General features: G+C 47.4%; 1 protein-coding gene across 1 annotated transcript; it reads right to left on the bottom strand.

The window, feature by feature from the left end:
- Positions 1-4,616: 4,616 nt before the first annotated feature.
- ETF1 (eukaryotic translation termination factor 1) lies at positions 4,617-17,545 on the bottom strand. Its single transcript, XM_009330014.1, has 9 exons — positions 17,375-17,545; positions 16,411-16,550; positions 12,976-13,114; positions 11,838-12,028; positions 11,179-11,308; positions 10,258-10,413; positions 9,607-9,671; positions 8,224-8,371; positions 4,617-6,744 (listed from the first exon to the last, which is right to left on the bottom strand). Exons 1-9 carry the CDS (start codon positions 17,535-17,537, stop codon positions 6,662-6,664), a joined length of 1,215 nt encoding a protein of 404 aa, XP_009328289.1. The 5' UTR covers positions 17,538-17,545; the 3' UTR covers positions 4,617-6,661.
- Positions 17,546-20,660: the final 3,115 nt, after the last annotated feature.

The raw sequence follows: 20,660 nt of genomic DNA, 5'->3' as shown, positions 1-20,660 counted from the left end.
CCGAGGTGTCCCGAGCATTCCTGGGGGGTTTCGAGGAGCGGCATGAGCAGCAACACAGGAGCATTCAGGAGCTTTTCTACTGAATTACAGCAACTTGGGCTGAAAGCAGTCCCCAAGAAGTCAGCTAGAGAGAAGCAGAGGGATTTTGTGAGCCTGGGTAAAGCTCCTCTGCCTGCAGCCCGCTTCCCAGGGGCTGCTCAGCGCCGTGCCCAGGGACAGGGCAAGCCTCCCGTGGTGCTGCGGGGGCCCAGCTCCTTCCCAGCACGGTGCAGGGCCCCACGCTTGGATGCTCAGAGCGGCCCCCCCGACTCCAAACCCAGGCAAATCCCAAAAAAGGGGCAGATAACCCCAGAGGAGCAGCCAGGAGAGGGGTCAGCACCTGTGTGAACAATGCGGCGTGATGGAAACCACCGTCAAGATGGAAACCATCAGCCCTGTTCAGGGCTTGAGGCTTCATGGGCTGGGACATCTTCCCTCGGTCCTGTGCCTTGGGGTGGGTTTGGGAATGGGGACAGAGCGGGGGCACAGGGCGAGCGCTTCAGGGCGGGCTGAGGGGTGCGGGGGTACCTCAGCACCGACAACGGCAGGTACGGTGGAGTGAACCCCAGCGTCCCAAGTGTAACGGGCTCACTGTCAGTGATCGGTGATCCTGCAGCAAGTCATCGCCGTCCCTGATTTCTCCCGACACCGTCTCCCCACTGTGCTGCACCCTCTACTGTGACGCTGGGGCTTTTACTACCCAGCAGCATCCTCCAGCTCACCAATTCTGGCAGCTGCCAGCCCCAGGAGCGGGGCAGGGCAGAGGCTGGCAGACAGGCAGCGCACGCCGGCTGTGGCTGCCCTCTGCTGCGGGCTGGCCCGGGGTGCTCAGCTCTGCGGCACCCAGCGGCGTGGGCAGGGTCGGTCCTGCCCACACCCACCACTGGAGCCAGCCGTGGGTCTCCTGGGGACACTTCAGGGCGTCCCGGAGCCGGCCACGATTTTCTGGCAGCTGCACAGCCCATGCATGGCCAGGGTCACTGCACGTGTCCTTCCAGGAGCTAACGCCCTCGGTACCGTCTTACCTCCACGGAGCTGTTGGAGCCTGGGCGACGTGCAGAGCAGCTCTCGGGTAACTGGAGGCTACTGGGAGCCACAACCAAGCCTAGCCAAAGGTCTCCCCGTTCAAACCAAGGCCTGAAGTCAGACCACAGGGAAAGAAAGCAGCAAAGCAGCCGCCTGGGACTCTCCAAGCACACAGCAGGGAACACCAAGACAAAGAAACTCGGCTGTGAGGATCCTGTTGCCAGAGAGTGAGTTTTTTTGTGCCACTGCGGAAACTTAGTGGCCAAACAGGTGAAGCAGCTTCTCAGAAAACTCCTGCCCTGGAATTAAAAAGAAGAAACTGTGGGTTAGAAGCTTGTTTTGCCCTACAGCTGCGGAGGTGGTTGGGGTTGAAGGGAATAGTCCAACACACGACAGCTTGATGTTCAGCCACCCGGACTTACACACAGCATCCTTCAGGAGCTCCTGCCTCCACCTCCAGGCTTTCAAAGAGCTGCCACGTCCAAGGTGGCCGCCACCGCTGCTCTGCGGAGAGCAGACCTGCACGCACGGCACCACCATGGAGCTACACAGCAGGAGACCCAGGGGAGGCAGAGGGAAATGGGGGGGACTGGCCCCAAAAGGGGCACGAGGAGAAGAGCAAGGAGCCAGGAGCCACCCCAGCGTAGCAATGGCCACAGACCACCTGCATAAAGCGGGACAGGCCAGTGGCTGTGGCTGTGCAGCGATGTCCTACCACCCTCGCAGCCCCTTCCCCTTCCGAGCAAGGCAGTGACCAGCCGGGCAGAGCTGGGGCTCCTCCCCCCCCCCCCGCACTTCACCTCTTCACCAGCTCAGCCTCCGCAGCGGCTTAAGGTCACCTCCTCGTCCCGCTCATTAGCAAGAAGCCGGGATTCGCCCTTTGATTTATTTAAGCACTGACAAAGATTCAAAAGCGTTGGAAGTGCAATTTTTCACCACCGACTAAAAATAGCCGAGTGAAATTCCAGAGCTGCCTTTCAGCGCCGCCGGCTGCGCTCGGCTTCCCAGGACAATGGCATTTGTAGCCTGCTAGCAACAACAGCGCAGGCCGGGCTCCAGCTCCCAAAATAACATGTTATAAAGGGCAAATTCTGTCTTTAATTACAGCTATACAAAAAGTAGTGTTTAAAAAGAGCATGATCGGAGTATCTGAGCACGTGGTGCCAACTCAAAACCAAACCGGGGAATGCAGTAAGAGGGGTATGGACTTACTATACGTGAAATAGAAGTCCGACGGGTATTACCGAGGGCGCAAGGCACACGCGGTTGAAGCGTTTAGAAGAGCTGAAGCCCTTTGGCACGAGACGAAAGAATGCATTCCGACAGCAAGCAGAAGCTGACCATCCGCTACAGCGGCTCACGCGAGCCTCCCCACAGCCGGCTGCGGCGGCGCGTGCCCAGCGGCACGCCGCTTCCAAGTTCAGGTGTGAAACGGGGCGGGTGGAGCGGCGCAGGGACAGGACCCTCGGGGCGCGCTTTAAACCTCTCCGAGATGCACAGAAGCGGCTCCACGCGACATACTGGAAACGACGCTTTATTTATTCTCTTGATTCCAGCTAACCAAGATCGGATCCCTTCCGGGGAAATAACTATTTAACAGCCCGCAGCACAGCAGGCATGCGGGAAGCCACCCCGCCTAGCTTTCAGATACAAACCCGCATCCTCCGACCACTGGTGTCTGAAAGTGCACAACCTTGGCCCCACCGGACTCCCTTCCAGACTCCACGTTGCAGCAATCCAGCGTGCCGAAGGCTGTCAGGTCTCCCGGACGAGCGCTGCAAGGTGATGCTCGGGTTTACACGCCAGGCGGAACCCACCCGACGCGCTGCAATATTTGAGGTGAAAAAAAAAGACAACTGTAAATCAGCGCTTTCAAATACGAGACAATCCGAGTGCTAATGCGGACCCCTGCGACTGGGACAAAAGCAAGCCTGCGACAGGAACCGCTTTCTGAAGGGACAAAGGGACCCAGCAACCTTTTTTCAGCAGTTATAAGGAAGAAAATAGTTTCACCACATTTCTCTCCAGTGGCCTCATCTTTCTGGAACCGTGAAGTGCCCCTGGGAGGAGTTACAGGCGCGAGCACCTTCGCAGTCAGCCAGCTGGAAGGGATGCGCACAGAGAGGGGACCCCAGCACGCGGCTCCCGTGGCTGCTCTGCGGACCAGACGCGCTTGTGTTTTCTCACCGAAACGTGAAGGGGAAGAGACACGAGAACCAGCCAAGCGGATTACTACGTGAGGAAACAGCAGCTTCCAAGCACGTCTGGCGTGGAGCACTTGTGACGCTGAACCAGACAGCTCTCGGGCATCCCTCCGCAGCAGCCAGGCTTCGCCGCGCCGCGATTTCCCTTGGAATGCAAAACTGAAGCGCAGAAACCAGGTTCGCTGTTGCTGCCAGTAAAGGGTTAACTGAGAAATATTTCTGTTTTTTTTTAAAATATACATCCACGTGCCCGGTTACCAACTGGTGCAACTGCATGGGTAGTTTTCCGCAAGCAATAGCTTCTCCCGTGACATGCGCTGACTGATGGGGTTGTTTGTTGGTTGGTTTTTTGTGTGTTTTGTGCTGATCTCAGCTCGATGCTTGTGTCTGCACCACAAGCTGAATGGTGATCAGTTTTCCGTACCGAGGTTGCAGACAGCATGAGATGCACGCGGCAAAGCCGTTTAGTGCATCGGTTTTATTTCTGCTCCAGCAGAAACGTCACATCTCCAAAACTTCCGCTACCCGGAGACCCAGGAACCCGGAGCCGCGCTCTCCCATCTGCTACAGCTGCAGACCAAAGCCAGCGTGAGGCAGCAAGTACAAAAACCGAAGTCTGCCTAAGCTCCCAGGGAGGCCTAGCGCTGTACGAGCGAACAGATTGTACTCTGCTCTGGTCTGGTTCTGTGGCAGAACCAGATCCTGCTCTGCCCTGGTTCTGTGGCATGAGAGGGTGGATGCTCAGCTGCGGCCAGGGAATCACCACTAGGCGAGACCAGCTGGCAGGCGATTTAAAGCATCCGTTAAAATTCCTGATATTCATGATGTCTTTTAGGCATCGCCTTCCCGGCTGGGGAAGGAGGCAGGTCCTCTCTGGGAAAGTCACCGATACGCCCAGCTGGGACGCAGGAGAAAGCGGAGGCGGCAGGCCCACGCACCAAGGACGCTTCTGACCGCATTTGCCCCACGCTAAGAGGCAGGGTAGAAAAGGCTTCTTAAAAAAAAACCAAACACACACCCAGGTGCTCTGCGACTGGGACATGAAGGGCAGGTTTCTGCATCTGCAAGGGCATTTTCATCTGCCTCGGCTGTTCAGAAGACCACCTTAGGTAACGCTCACAGCACAACTTTCTTTGAACTTGGGTTGTTGGGGTTCCCCCCCCCCTTCTGAAGGTAGATTTCCGCTACAGCTTAAAAGAGCGACTCAGTATGATGAAGAAACACGATGTTCAAGCCCAACTATGGAACGGCTGCCTCAAAACTCAAAGTACTGACCTGAAGCTGGCACCGAGCTGAGAGTAAAGCAGGTGTTTCCTGGACTGAAGGAAATAAATCAGGAGTCCGTACTATATTCTTAAATATGGTTTAATACTCTTCTCCATTTCTGTACATCACAACACCAAGATATCACTGCTTGGGATCTCTCTGCAGAGGCTATATAGTATGCGAAGGCTAGGATTTTTCACCCCCGTTTAACGTGTTTGTATGTGTAAGTGTAATACATATCAGTATATATTGATATACACATCAATATATAATGCAATATATATCACTGAAGAGAACACATTGATTAAAGAAATACAAAAAATTTGGCATCATTTCCAAACTTAAATAGTAAAAATAAAAACTACAAAAAAGGAGCTGCATACCCTAATGTATCATGTGAAACAACAAGCAGTATATTCAAAAATGTAAATTTACATCCAATTTTTCTGGTCTTGTCATGTCACATTAGACCCATTTACAATGGCAAAATCCAGAACATACCGCTGTGAAGACCGCAAATGTGCTCAAACCTGGGTTTGCGCAGATCTACGGCGGACCCAGTCACACCTTCCGTGAGAGATTCCAGCTTTGATGTGAAAACGACAGCAAAGCCGTCTGCCGGGTTATAAACCAGGGTTACAAATTGTTTCGCTCACAATGACAGTAATTTTGGACCTCAAAGAACAGCGTGGCAGAAATTTTAAGACAAGCTCCCCCTCCATTCAAGTGAAACAGGATTATCGGAAAAATAGGCAGGTATGCAACGTGGAACAGAAGCCGCTTTTGACCGATGCACCAGGAGTGACAGAGCCAGCGAAGAAGAGAACGACCAGGCACCGCGATGTCAGGGCGCCCGTCGGAGAACCCAGAACCCCCCCAAAAGAAGCAAGACTTGTGCATTATCTCGTGCCAACGTTCGCTTCACCCTCTGCCTGCAAGACCGCCCGAAAAACCCGTAGCCATTTCTAGTAGGTTGAAATGCATTCTACATAGCAGGCACGACAACAAGCTTTCTTGAGTCTTGATGCAACCAGAAGTTTTAATTTAACCCATCAAGGGCGCGTTAGAGTTCAGCATCGGATTTACAGGACGCTTGTGAGCCAACGCAACAGACTGCCTTAGTGCCGGGAGACAGATGTCCCCAGGGGGCTGTGCTAACGGTCAACGGATTAGTATCAAATGCTCCAGATGCACCGGTACTAAGGTTTCAGTCAAGGACTCCACTTACTAATTGCACCTGTAAAATACCTGCTTCCATTAAAGAACTGTGAGTTCAAATTCACATAATCAAGGAAACCTTACGCAGTCCTAAAGCAAAAAGAAAAACTTACTGAGGAACAAAACATAGCAAAGTGTACCTTACTTCACTTAAATCATATGTTTATTTTTGTCAAGACTTGGAAAAGAAAAAAATATCCTGAAGGCTGCACCGCTCAAATCCAAATTAAGCCCAAGACTTCAGCAGCATTTTCATTGCAATCAATGAAGTGCATTTCCTAGTTTGTAAGAGCAGTGCTTCTGCAAATAGATTCAAGCACGTTTGGCCGGTAAGCCTCCCCAAACCATCTGAATTTGCAAGCCACACATTATAAGCTAGCACTCTAGGTAAGTGCCTTCTCATTCATTTGAAGGGAATGAATGGCTCCAATTTCGTTACATTTCTTCTGCAGTCTAAGCTGAGAATGCCATGTAAATGGGTCACGTTGCTGCAAAATGCAGCAATTTATTTCTCCAATCAAAGTAGAAAGAAACAAACCAGTAGGATCTTACTTCTATTAATTTTTGAAGGAAGAGGTTTACAGCAGTTAATGTATCATGAAGGTTAAAAAAATCATTTTCATAAAATACAAGAGCAACCAATTTCACCATTGAGTAAAAGTAAAAACTGGGATTCTTTTTAAATTAGTCCAAAGTGGCATATAGGAACTTAGTAGTTTGCTGCTGTACTGACACTATGACAAATCAAAGTGTAGGGTTTTGCTTTTTTAAATCCAATGCTTGTGGATCAAGTTCTGGAAATGTTCCAATTCTAAGGCAGGGATCTGTTGTGTTTTCCACCGTGAGTTTGCTCCTTGGGTTGGATGCTGGAGGGGCGAGGCACGTTTTGCCGGACCCAGGTCGACTACCTAGTAGTCATCAAGGTCAAAAAATTCATCGTCTCCTCCTTGGTATTCCATTCCCTGGAAGTCCACTCGGTACCGCAAGATACCTGGTAAAAACAACACGCTTTAGCTTCTTCAAAATTCAAAGAGCGTTTTAAGCAGTTTACTGAGCCCTGTCTGCACGTCAAGAGTTTCTCGACGAAATTTTCAGACGCTGACTTAGCACTTGTATTGCAAGGTAGGCTCAAACTGATGACTGACAGCAGGCACGCAGCTGGAGTGAAAATGCCACATCCACGTTACAGCCTGATGTAATTTCTTGCCAACGGAAAGAAATACATACCTGCCCAGCATAGACCAGCTTTCTTCTGGAAAAGCCGAGCCTACTCTAGGAGGACTGTATCTCCAAAAAAAAAAAATACCCCAGTAACAGACCATTTGTCCTAGGGTAACTGCTCAGACGGAGGCCCATCAGTTAAATTCAGAAGGCAGCTGGCACTGAAGTAACACTGCAGTAAAAGCAGTATTTAGGGGCTGTCTTCCCGGGCTCTTCCCACCCCAAACGCCAACCTGGGTTTCTGGGGAGCCTTTGGGCCCAGAAACATTTACTTGGGTGAAGGGTATTCAAGGAGTATTTCCTTTCAAGTCTACAGGGACCGGAGCATGGTAGCAAAAGAGTATCCCACCATGCAAAGAGGCTGGATCTGGCAGGACGGGAAGGATTCCTGCAATTATAAATCCTGAAAACTTAGAAACCTGTTGCTCCTTATGTAGCCAAACAGTTCAAGCTTGTTTCCTTCTAATTGGTGTTCTTTGACCCCTAGAAATTCCTCTTTACACTCATCTCTACTTCACATCCATCAACCTAAACACAGGAAGTGGCAACAGTTGGCTTATCGGCAAATAAGCGACAGCTTTGTCCTGGAGTCACTGGTCGGGGGAGAACAAGGTGCATGGCAAGTGGTTTTGCTCTACCCTGCTAATGATTTTTGTCAGACTGCAGCACATGAGCTATCTGCACCTCTGCCAGACCTAGCTGAAACTGGCCAGTGAGTTCAAGAGGAGGACCGAAGGATCGCAGAAGCCTCATTTCTCCATGAAGTTGGGCTAAAAATACTTCTATTTGTGAAAGAAGCAGAAGACTGGGGAGCAAAGTACAGGAAAGTTCTGAGAGATGAGTAACAGATATCCAGCTGCTTCAGAAACTAGGCTGCTGTTTGTCACACACCACTTCGACACAGCAGGGCATGGTCTGCCACAAAACAACAACTGTGCGGAGACAGATTGAAGCAGTTCACGGCCCTTCTGAAATTCAGCAGCTGGAAAGAAGGACAGCCCACCCTCTGAGCACTCCGAAGGACAAAGGGATCTGCGGAACACAGTCCGAAAGTGACAGCCCATGCAGCACCATCTTGCTGAATATGGAATGAATTCACCTGGAGACCCCTGATGAACATGATAGTTTCTTAAACTGGTATCGTGACTAACAGAAGATTAATCTGTTTAGTTTTCCACTTGTGTTGGCACCAGATTATCAAATCAACCATTAAAAAAAAAACCCCACACATTTTTCTCTTGCAGTTTACCTCCAATTCCTCCAAATCCTTTCACAAATTGGGATCCTTCCTGTGATTTGTCTGTAACAATTTCCAATGTTGCTCCAAATTTCTTGTAGTTGTTTGCAAACCACTCCAGAAGGGGCATACTTTCTATCAGTTCATGTTCCTGGCCAGTCTATGTAGACATTTGAGGGGAAAAAAATAAAATAAAAAAAAAATTTATGGTCACTGCATGTTAGGTATTGAGAAAATTCATACCAAAAGTTGTCTTTGGCTTCAACATCACCACTGCCTTTTCAGTCCTAAGACAGAGACACCAGCCTTCACGCTCCGCAGGCTGGATGGAGCGGCCCGACACACTTGCCAGGGTGCAGGTGGTAGGCTGTCCCGAGACAGCTGTATCAGACAAGTGCTGGCACGAGCAGAAGGCTCCTGGTGCTAAGAAATTACATATTGACAGGCCTTGTTTTGGGCCTCCGTACTACAGAAGTTAGTGTAGAAGCGGGAGAGAAAATGCCTTGTTTATTCTCCTGCTCAACTGCCACCTCATCCTACACTCTTCGTTTTCACTGTTTCTTTAGATTTGCTTTATACCCGTACACAGTCCGTTGCCGCTCATCTAACCAGGCACTGTTTACTCTAGGAAATACTGATCTAGGCAAACAGAGAGGCAAAAAGCGTAGTTTCATAAGTAGAAGGTCAAGTGATTATTGGCATAGAAACACTACATCATTGCAGATAACACTGTAAACCTTCCGCGCACAGGAGGAGTTAGCAATTACCCCACCAGGAGGAAAAGCAGCTGGAAATGGCTACTCTGGCAGTCCTAATATGAGACAGAGATGACCACCCTTTTTTGCAAGGGACAGACTTTTTTGCCCAGCTTACTCTGCAAATACAGCCCCGTCAGGGTTTTTTTGACCTGTACAGGCAAGAAACTCACAGGCGGTGAATGACACATCCACATTTCAAATTTATCTAGAAGCAAACACTCCCTTGCACTTCAATCCACGTCATAGTTTCTAACCTCACGGTTGTTTTGTACTGACCAAATCAGTGCACAATGTGCAGGGAGTAATGGTGCGGGACCTTAGCCTGCACGTTGCATGCTGGCTACCCAGCTCTTCTAGCAGATGGTTTGATGGTGGTCAAAGACCCCGTATTGCCTGTCACTTCAACTCATCTACACAACCTTGGAATTGGCAGCAGGAAGGATTGGAGAAAAGCAAGTCTAGAATCCAGGGGCTACATTGAAGGTGAACAGGAAGAGCCACAGGCTACCGCCTTGAAGTCTCGTCTGAGTGCCAGAAGTGTCATGCTCACATGCTTGTGACAAACTGGTCTCAGATATTCAGAACGCCGTACCGGTACAGTGACAATAAATCTACAAAAGCCCCAAAGCTGAAATACCTCTTTATCTGTGAAGTGGGATTTATCCTTCTCTTGCTCTGGTGTCAAATACAGGATCTTCTCCTCTGAGAAGGGAGAGGAAAAAAAAAATAATAGGTTGGATAAGATCACCAGATGCAGGTTAAAGACAGCAAGAGACTGACAACAGCCAGCAATTACAACACAGAGGGTTTGGTCACTGACACTGCCTTTCTTTCTAGCTGAAGCTCTATGGGAAACCAAACAGGGCGCACCGGTAGAGAATAACTGCAGTGCCAAAACCAGAAAAGGCAGAGGTCCTGCTGTAGGCATACGGTTTGTCTATAGTAAGAATTGTGTTTCTGGCCGTAAGGGTCAAGTCAGTCTCCCCTCTGTAATGCACTGGTATCACATTTATACTTACACAACCGAAAGGCAGGTTTCAGGCTAGCTCCGTGACAAGCTGCCGCCCCAGCACTGCAATTCTTTCTCCACAGCGGAAGCTTGCTAGTTTCAGACTTTTCCCCCAGAGCAGCTGGGAAGCTGCAAGTTAGTGACTTGCCTACACAGCATCCCCTTGATCAAGTCCTTAAAGATCTACTTAGGGAGTTCCTCCCGCGTAATCTATCCAAGTAAGACTGCTTAGGTGTTAAACCCTCATGGACCTTTCAGTCTCACGGAAGCGCTACCTACCCTCCGTGCCTTGGCAGTGCAGAACGTATCTCATTATATCCAGATTTTCATAGACTATCAGTATCTCTACTGCTCCCATTTCCAAAGCTTTTAGTGTATCTTCAACGCCAAAACAGTACTTCCCCGTGTCCTGACTGATTTCATCGAAGTATCGTCCTGCAGCCAGGATACAAAGAAAGAGATCGTCGTGAACACTGATCATGCCACATGGATTTTTAACAAGCCTGATTTGAATGCAAGAAACTGGAAAAGGAGACTGCAATGCTGCTGAAGGAAGCAAGGGATATGATAACATGTCAAAGCATGCAGTCTAGACCATTCATCGGCAGAAAGTCAGCTCCAAACACTGCCCCGTCAGGAATCTCACTCCATTGAAAGGCTTGCCTTCGCCATGAAACAATCAATTGGACTAACCCACCAGCAGGCACCATTTAACTTCACTCTTTTCAGCGTAAGGTAGCTGCTGTTACTGTTGCCCTCTTGTGCTTTCAAATTAGCAACATGTGTCTGCTGACAGTCAAACAGGGGATCATTTCTACTGCCATCTTAAAACAAAATAAATCTTAACTCTCATCTTGATGAAGATGCAAACAATCTGAGGAGATATTTTTTCCCCTCCCACCCAAATGTCACCAGAAGGCCTGAAACTAAGGCGATCTCTGATGAAAGGATAAGTAGAGAAGATCGTTGAAGTTTGGTGGGGAAAAACCCCCACTCCTTAAAGTCTCGCTAAGTCCTGCAGCATTTGAGAAGGTGTCCAGGTAACAGAAAGAATCACTACAAGTCATGCTCTGCTCAACTCAGAAAGCATTGCAGGGCTGAGGCAGCACACAAAGGCATTACCAGGACGTCTTAAGCAAGATCAGCACATTCGATCAAGCGTATCTGGCTCAGGAGAAGGCTGAGCACGTAGTCACATACCTATTAGTTTCTTCTCTTGAATGAATTTCACATTGGAGAGGACCTCAGTTGACAACTCAATTGCTTGATTGAATCCATTTTCTCCTCCATATGAAATGTCAACTAGTTTGAGCACTTTGGATTGCAACCGCTAAACAAGAAAAAGAGGAGACATGAAAAAGAGTCATTACACAGCACTGCCATAAGACTACTTCATAATGCCACAAGAATAAGTACCTGGCAAGAGTCACAGCATTCATCTATTTTGCTTCACTTGCAAGCAGAGGTTCTGAGTCAGGGGGACCTCTGAATGCTTAATATTGAAGCACAATTTTCAGGCAACAGGGCCATAGAGATTAGGTTTAGTGGAGTTTAATTCCAATAAAGCTTCTACTTCGGATTTGGGAACACAGAGAACATGAACGCCGGTTCCAAACCAGGGAGGACAGATTTCTTTCTAGCACTGTTACTAAGAAAAGGAGATCTTACCTCCTTGCAGGAGGTATTAGGAAAGTGGGACCTCTCTAGGATACATCAGATTTTTAGTTTTGATCAAATCACTTAAGACACCAAAGTTACATTCCTCCTGAGATGCATCTTACACCAGAGCTACTACTAATACCACCATGTTACTACTGACAGCTTTAACAGTTGGGCTTTGCTCAGAAAAGGCCACTCACCTGATCAAACATGTCAGATTGACTTAATTCAGTTTTGAAGTCAGCTGATCCAGCTAAAACGAGACCAGCCACGTTCACCTTGTCGCCAGAAATGAACAGTTGCACAGCCGTCTCTGCTACCTTCCTTACATAGTTGTGTCGTTTTTCCATTCTCAAACGAGCAAAACGCAAGGCAGACTGACCTCCTCTACCTTTACGAGAGAACAGATGTCAGGTAGCAATTTGGAAGTCATTTCATTTCAGGAAGGTTATTAGTACATGGTCCCTACTGGGCCCTGAATAACTGAAGCCAAGGGCAGACGCAGCCTTCAGAATTAGTGTGCCACAAGCAGAGCCAGGGGCACTCGTTGAAACAGCAAGTGAATAAAGAGCATTCATTCACAGCAAGAGAATTTTCTCCATGTATCCCACAGAGAAAAATATGTTGAGGTGGTTTTTTTTTTCTTTTTATACGGACTCGCAACTCTCTAGAAATTTTGAACATCTGTGCACATTTTCTATGTCCTGTACCTTCATTAAAAGCGATTTCCTTTGTTACACTGCCTCACATACCTCTCTTGCTGATGCAGTGCATCCCAGCAGTCTCTGCTGCAGAAACTTACTGGGGGAGACGTTTCTATTTCATTTTGTCCCATCCTAATCTACAGAGAAGGACGGTAAACCAGGAGTAGCTAACAGACAATTTGCCGAATTCATCAGTGGCTCACTACAATACAGCATCGTATAGCGGAACTAGAATTTTGCTTGCTCCATTAGGCTTTTGTGCTTCTTGCAAGGAACAGCTTCTTGCTTTTCACTGTGGTTGGCATGCAACACCATCAGATGCAAACTTTAAAGACACTACCAAGTGGTATTACTACTTGTGCGAGTAATATTTAGCTAAGACTGTCCCAAAACCAAGTAAAAGGTCAAATGCAGCAAGAAATAAAAAGCGCCACTTTAAGAAGATCAACTGCATATTACAGTGATTCATTAATTTTGACAGAAGGCTCAGACTAGAGGCTTTGCTGTCAGATTTCAGGGGAGCAAAGAATTGAGTAGAGCTAGACACCTACAACAGCCGAGTTCCCTGCTTCTACCCTCACATCCCACCCCACGATATTCTGCTGCAAACAGTCTAGAGAGACTAGTGCATTACCATGCTTCTTTGGAAGATCCACAGTGAATTTGTGCAGGACTTCTCTTGTGTTTCCTTGAAGGGTTCCAAAGAGTGCACCGCTACCATCTATTACAATAAAGCCAAACTTGCTGTCGTCGGAAAGCAGCGCTGTAAGAGCCTGGAACAGAAAACGATGTTGTCAGCAGTAAGCACCGGTTTGTTACGGACCCTGGTTCAGAAGGACTACCAGAAACAATACACCTCAATAAATTTTAGTTCCGTAGGTGGCCATTGCTATTTTTTACAAATAAACTAGAGGAAGAGCAGCAGATCCAGGAGTTGGGACTATCCCAGGTTACTATCTCACACAACGCTGCCAAGAGCAGAAAGACAACTAATGTTTAAGCTTGATAACTATTTTCACAGCATTACCAGTTCATCACGTGACATCACAGGCAGGGGTAACAGCAAAACCCTAAAGACTGGCTCTGGAAAGAGTTACGTGAAACGGATCACACCTCTGTGAGGCTGCAGCACCTCCCTGGTTGGCAAAACTGGAAGAGTAATTTTCCTAGCATCTCAGCCAGGAAAGCAGAACTTGCTTAGTTCACTGACCGGGCTATTTGTCAGTTCAGTTTTATACTACAAAGCACCAGGACAGACTCCCAACTTGCCAGCTACCACAAATACTGGTTTGCTGCACCTGCTGACTTCAAAAAGTCCCAAAGGTAAAATGATGAAATCTACAGCGGCTATGACAAATTCCATCTTACCAAGCAGAATTAAGTAACAGCAGCAGTAATTTTCCTGTGCATAACTGGCTGTAGAGAAGATAGCCGTAATTTTTGCTAGAAAATGAAGTTATCCTTCAATTTTCTTCCCTTTAAAGAAGGCAGCAAAATTCATCCTGTAAGGTCATTTAAGTTGACTAGCAACGAAAGCACTGCTTAGTATCAAGGCTTTTGAGTTACTTTTGTCCAATGTCCTGCCCAGCCCTGGTTCTGGTGGTGGGGGACATCCACAGCTACCCAAACTCCACACTCCTTTGAGAGAATCTGCCAGCTACTGTTCCCTCAAGGGCAGCCCGAGCAGGTAGGCACATTCAGCACACACACGCGCTTCTGTTCCCTTATACATGCCCAATAGACGTAAGAGCAAGAATCCTCTTTCTGGCTGGCAAAAACACATCAGCGGGATGGAGAACTTGTCGAATTCCAGATTGCTTTAAGTCACCAGTTTAATACTGAAAAAGCGATGATTTTGGTTTACTGCACAGGACCTTTAGCTGCCTGCACGCCTGCCAGCTTGATTATTGGGCTGAACGGAAAGAATAAAAACCATCAGCCATCTTTATCCAAAACCCACACAACCAAGTCTACAGCTTTCAAGCTTAAAAGAAACAGACACTAAGGTTTAATGGAATCTACGAGCCAAAATAAATATTCTGTATTAATTCCTCAGCAGTGGGATGAATGAGAGGAGGAAGTGGCATATTACATTGCAATCTATTTAACTGCGACAGAGCCAAGCAAATCGTGTGACTGGAATGAATGCTCCAGCCAAGGTATCAGAATAAGTCATTGTAAATCCTACCCTTCAGACACGCATCAGGGTTCATATCCCTCTTGGGAAGTTACTTCGGTTTCACACAGGCAATAAAATATCTAGAGGAAATCTTATCAGATACTCTTGCCAGGCAGCAGATGACTACAGCTCTGATGTTCTTGATTCCCTCTTATTTTAATAAAGTATCCAATGATCAGCGATTCCCCCAGTTTCCCCTTCGTTAGTTCTATGTCAGCAATTCCACTGTTTGACCTATCAAGCACAAAAAAGGGACTATTGCTTTTATTCTGTTCCTTCAGCCTGGGCTGAGTTTCCTCTTTGCAGCTTCAGCCTAAAGGTGAGATCACATCTTTTTTGTGCTCCTTGACATGTCCTCTGTTTCATAGGAAATCTGTTGATGTACTGAGCCAGATGCCCTATCTCTTGAGTTCTAGTTGCATGTTGAGGGGAACCACTGGGTTAAAAGCGCGGCTCTACAACCAAATGAGATAGACAGACAAATCAGGACTTCAGCGCTAACATCGTCTTGTTGCTCAAGATAACATACAGTAGCCTTTTACAGCTAGATTTGATTCTGCTGTGCAGACAATACCAAGTAAAATAATCACATACTCAAAAGACACAGGAGAGCAAACAGCCCGTGGAGAAAGGTGCCGTTAGTAATCACATCAGCAGTAGTAGCAATTACCACAAATTCCTCTCAAGTTATTGCCACTCTCTTGCTGAGCAACGCTACACACCAGCGAGTGTATTTACAGCTGCCTCCTGGGAACAGCCCACCGGGCAGCAGCCAAGACCAAATTAATCCCTGTCCTCACAGGGCAGAAGGCAACCCACCACTGTCCACCCACTGCCAACAACTGCAGGGACCAACATCTCCCTCGGCTTTGCACCTCTGGCTCTCTCCCGAATTCTTCTCTTTACCTCTTGCTTTCAGTTGCCTATGGACGTGTGGGCTCAGCAGAACTCAAGAGCTGTACCTGTGCACAGTTTTGTTATTCCTGGTAGGTCAAAGATGTATTGGGATTTCATCCTTGGTGGGGAGACAGAGTAATAGGGACGTACCTCACCCGTGCAACAAGCATACCTTGCCTCCCTGGACTCCTCCTACCCTTCGAAACCCAATCATGGATCAGATCTCCAAAAACCCAAGCAAGCAGAACTACATCACTGAAGGGCCTGTCGAGCCCACATCATACAGGTTTGATGACAGGCAATTAAGTCTCAGTCCACACATTTATCGTGGTGAACGCCGTGGACGTGAAAGGCAGTCAGCCATCTACTACAAATATTGAGACCCCTGCAACTGCCAACAGAGCCAAAAGACTTAGACACAATAAACTGACTTCATGCAGTCAAGACTAGTGTAATCCACATTACTTTAAATACGCCTCAAACCATTCATGTAACTAAGAGAAGTAGATGTTGGATAAAAATAATCCCACTTTACCCCAGACAGATTAGGCACATGCCAGTTCTCCATCAAGAGTCTCAGTTAACACATCTGATATCAAGACTGGCAACACTAATATTATCTTGGCATTACTTTAAGGCCTGGCTTGGAATAAGATCTACGGGCCTCTAAGGTTAAGGAAAAAATCCTGCCTCCAGTTACAGAGAAAAGCTTATGTCTGTGTGTTACGCAAACTCAGCAGTTACTAGCTGGGCCATAAAGTCAGCTGTAGTAGGAGCTGGACAATATCTCAACTGCTTTCAGCAAATATCACACATTTCTGAATATTAGCCAGTCACAAGCCATCCAGTGCCTTCACCGGTAGGATGTCTTAATGAAAGCCTGCTGTTCTACAGACTGTGGACTCAAGCACACCAAGGATTGTTCCAATGAGTCTAACAAAGCAGTCTGACTTTGACTACTGCAAGACCAGCAGGCAATAGGAGACTTCTTACCTCTGTGTGGAATTTGTTGTCACACAAATACAACGACGTATTGATTGGTTTGAAAGGTTCAAAGTCAATGTTGACTTTCTTCTCTTTTCCTTCTTCTGTCACAATTGTTCCACAGTAAACAACCAGACCATTTGGAGGTACTATAAAGGACACAATGCAATTTTAGATCACTAAGAAATACTGCAAGCTGTACCCATCAAAAACTAACTACTAGGCCTTGAGACTTAAGGCAGAGTTGAAACTGAAGTTCCCAAGTTTTTTACTTTCCATTTCCCCCACCTCATTCCCTCCCAGATCTCTACAATGGAAAACAAACTAATTTAGCACACCTATACTGAACAGCTTAGAGCAGGAAGCTGAAGGTAACACTGATGGAAAGACTTGCAACAAAGCTGCAAGAACATGTGTCAAACCCATGAGCTTGCAAGCTCATAGAATCCAGAAAAAGGCTGAACAGCCCCGTGAAGCTTTCCTAGTTCTTAAACAGCGATTTATAGACTGACCACCTCAATGAAGGCCACTTGCCAGTGTAAAGACAGTAGCGATGAATTCTTTTTCCAGTACTCATTTTAGGTGGCCTGGGTCTATTTCCTCCCCAAAATGACGGTAGCTGCATAGTGGCATGCATAAGGCATACATAAGTTTCTGCTTGATGGAAAACCACCAGTTTAATGCAAATGAATTCTTGTGGAACAGCTCTTAAGGCTGGCCAAGTTTAGAAAAGCCAGCACTGCTAAGGACAGAATCATAAGCCTGCTTACCAAAGACAAGGGCCATCCTACTTATTCTAGTCCCCAAGGTCTACCCTTGAAGTAGTCACCCATGGGCAACGCACCTGGAAGATCCGTGCCAAACAGCAGCACAGGCCAACAGATTTGATTAGCAGAAAACTGCATGATGCAGGAACATAAGGCTGCTTCCAAGCAAGGGAAGTTTGCCAGCATCCATACAAGCTAGAAGTTACCTTTGTTATAGAGTTTCAGTCTTTGCTGTACAGATGTAATGGCTCCCAGTACTGAAAGGCGATTCACTCGAGACTTAATGTTGGAGGCAGTGCCAAATTCATCCGCTAACATTTTTGCCACTCGTGAAATCTGGTCTTTGGGGGGAATGATCAACGATATCATGCTGGTACCATTGCTGAGAAAGGAAAAAAGAGGGGTTGTGAGCAGCCACCAGCCAAAGCAACAAGTGTATTCATACCATATTCCATGCACACAGCTGTCTCTCCTCCCTCCCCCCGCCAAGGATACTTCGCTTCACTGTTACCGGTGTAATTCCCCGTCTGCTGGACAATAATGGGAGAGAAAAGAAGAGAAAACAGGCTCTTCAGAGGATTTGACTCCATAACCAAGTGTTCAGGTTAGCCAGTACCAAGCAAGTCCTCCAAAAGCTGCTTGTTTAACCTGGGACGCTACTCTGGGACACTACTCTGGAAAACAGAACATACGTACAGGCTAAGGGCTGCAAGCTAAAGGCATGTAAGCAGTCCCCAGCAGAGATTATTTAAAACAATGCAGCCACATACTTAAGGACATTTTTAAGCCCATTCCATTTGTTCTCAGACAGCTGGAGCACTAGCCAGCCCAAGTGCGGTTTTAACACTTTGTTTTCCTCAGATTAAGAGAGAAAACTGAACTGGAAGGATACTTTTGTAGCAGTTAGTCTTTTCTACTTTCCCACTAGCACTTTGCTTTACAGAGAAGCTCACCAACTCTGGCAGCTGCTTTAAATAAAGCATGCTTAAGTACATGACTGCTAGCTCAGAAGCACCAACCCCAGGCACGGAATCAGGAGATAAGACCCCACAAATCACAGAACTGGCTTAAATTAAATGAAAAAAACCTAAGTTTGATATTCATTTTTTCCTACGGCTTTGGGGTGGATCCTGCAGAGGTCTTAATCCCCAAAGCAGCCTCATGGTTCAAATCCATCCAAAGCCAAAACGAAAATCAGGGAAGTTCCTGTCCGCCTTCCAGCGGGTACCTCCCATTTGCCATTGAAGTATCCCAGATGTCTGAAGTGCTGCTTCTGCATTGTCTCAAATTTAACCCAGACCTCATACTTCATATTAGAGTAATGGCATAAAAATCAAATGCCTCATCATGTCCTCCAGCCCTCTCAAGGGCAAACCAGCTAAGCTCTGTGAAAAAGCCTCTACTCAGGATTCTGAGTCAGAGCACCAAGAAGTGCTTTTCAGCCATTAAAAAAAAAAAAGCATTTTGCTCTTTTACATTTCTTACGGTAGGACAAGACTAACGCAGTACCTGCCTGCTGCTGTTTCAGATTGTCATGCACTAGCGTCCTGCCTCAAGTGTTTGGGCTACAGAGACAGCAGGGAAGTGCTTTAAAAAGCATCACTTCATTAGCCTCTTTACAGAAGTTGTACAGCCCTCTTCCAAAGATCTTCAATTCGGGCCAAGTTGAAACGGATGCTGGTAGGTCAAATAAGTCCCTGACCTTAAAGACAACTAATTGGTTTTAATATCCAAGATCCCCACACACACTAATCAAGAAAGTCGCAAAGAGACATTTGCACACATTATTCCCAGAAGGAGCTTTGAGCCATGCTGACAGCTATCAGACTTCCAGGTCACACCAGCCAAGAATACTCCATATACCACTCAATTAAAGCAGTTAGCTACCCCGGTGAATGGCACAAGCCTTAGGGGAGATATAATGGCCTATCATTCCCAGCAGGCTCCTTTGAGTAAGAGGCTGATCAGAATGAAAGCAACTCTTCCCGACTTTTCTGAAAGTAGCACTCTTGAGGCAAGCTCACGCAGTTCATTTCTCCCTCTGAAAGAAGAGATTCTTAGACTTCTCAGAGATCAGAAAGCTCTGCACATCACACCTAACTTCCTGCACCAACTAAGGGCATCCCGATGAAGCAGATGGGAGATGGGACCATTACACCCCCTGGGCACTCCATGGCTCTCCTGCTAGGAAGAGATTTCCTGCAATTTTGCCTGTATTGAGGACAGAGGGGAAAGAGCAGACAGCGAGCTAGGGGAGCAGGTGGGAATAGCAAGCAGGAAGACCAGGTGTGCCCTCCCAAGACCCATTCTTTAGCCAAAAAGCACTTGTAAAGCTACCTTCAGTTTTCAAATGCAAGCCACCCCTCAAATCCCAGCCCCTGTCCTCGTGTTATGTGCCACTGCCTCAGAAAAACTAGCATTAGCAGAGCTGCTGGCCAGAGTGCAGCTCTGCGTACTGGGAGCCGGCTGGATTGTACCAAACTCACACCTTGAAGGGGCCAGCGTAACTGGTGATTATTGATATTACACACAGCGTCTTATCCATAAGGCAGTCACGTGTGTCAGCCAAATCACTGTTCCTTAGGAACACCCTGCCCAAAGCATCCTACCCAAGGTAATACAGTGGATCTCACAAGCCCTCGTGATTTATTACTGCAAACAAATAAATGAAAAGGGACTCTTAGATGATGCATTCTCCCTCATTTAAGTCCCAGACTAGCTTAACACAGCACAGTACTGTGCTCGGTCCAACCCTTCAGCAAATTCCAGCCTGGATTTATATCCAAAAGCACCTTCCGTTACCAACATCGAGTGCATTTCTTGGGTTTGACGTGCTTTCGCCACTATTTACTCAGCCAAAGCTATTTCAGGCAGTAACCGACTCTTGCAGAATCCAGCAAAATAGCAGGCGCGCAGCTTGCCACGGGAGCAGCGGCAGCCGGAGCACCTCACGGATCCCCAGGCTGCTGGAGCCTGGAGCACAAGGAGTCAGCCGGCTTGTCACCCCATGTCCCCGGGCACCCAGCACCCCAAGGGGGGCAGCCCCTGCCAGCATGCTGCTGCTGCCGCCTGCTGGGTACAGCTAATCCACCCAACCAAGCAGTTCGTTAGGCAGCCAGCTAATTGAAAGTAACAGCACCCCCTGTGACTTACAGCACCCTCTCCCTTAAACAAGCACACGATCAGGATCTGATCACTAAATTAGATCATGTCCCAGAGAGGTTGAGACCAGCAAGACACCAGCTGCAGCAGATCTGCACACAAGCGACCGGGATGGCTGCAGAACTCCCTCACACACCACTAAGTCCTTGTTATCCTACCACAGAACAGGGGTTTTCCCCCCTCAAAGCAAGCTTGTACCTGTACGTGACCTTACTGCAAGATGGCAAGGTCTAAAAAAAACTGTGGTTGCATCTGCTAACTTCACCACAATGACAAAATGTAGCAAAGAGTTTTTAAGAAAGCTGCTGTTCAAAAACACTTAGAAAAAAA

This window comes from Pygoscelis adeliae, unplaced genomic scaffold, assembly GCF_000699105.1.
Source record: "Pygoscelis adeliae isolate BGI_AS28 unplaced genomic scaffold, ASM69910v1 Scaffold248, whole genome shotgun sequence".
Classification (NCBI taxonomy): Eukaryota; Metazoa; Chordata; class Aves; order Sphenisciformes; family Spheniscidae; genus Pygoscelis; species Pygoscelis adeliae.
Note: the sequence above shows the minus strand (reverse complement) of the source record. Positions and strands in the feature narration are given on the sequence as shown.

What these genes read in the sequence shown, in the direction of transcription:
- ETF1 (XM_009330014.1), bottom strand. Translation starts at nt 17,537, where the DNA reads ATGATATCGTTGATCATTCCCCCCAAAGACCAGATTTCACGAGTGGCA. An exon ending in GGATCTTCCAAAGAAGCATG is followed by an intron (nt 12,029 to 12,975) that starts GTAATGCACTAG and finishes TCTCTCGTAAAG; the next exon opens with GTAGAGGAGGTCAGTCTGCC. An exon ending in GCACTGCCAAGGCACGGAGG is followed by an intron (nt 9,672 to 10,257) that starts GTAGGTAGCGCT and finishes CTCCCTTCTCAG; the next exon opens with AGGAGAAGATCCTGTATTTG.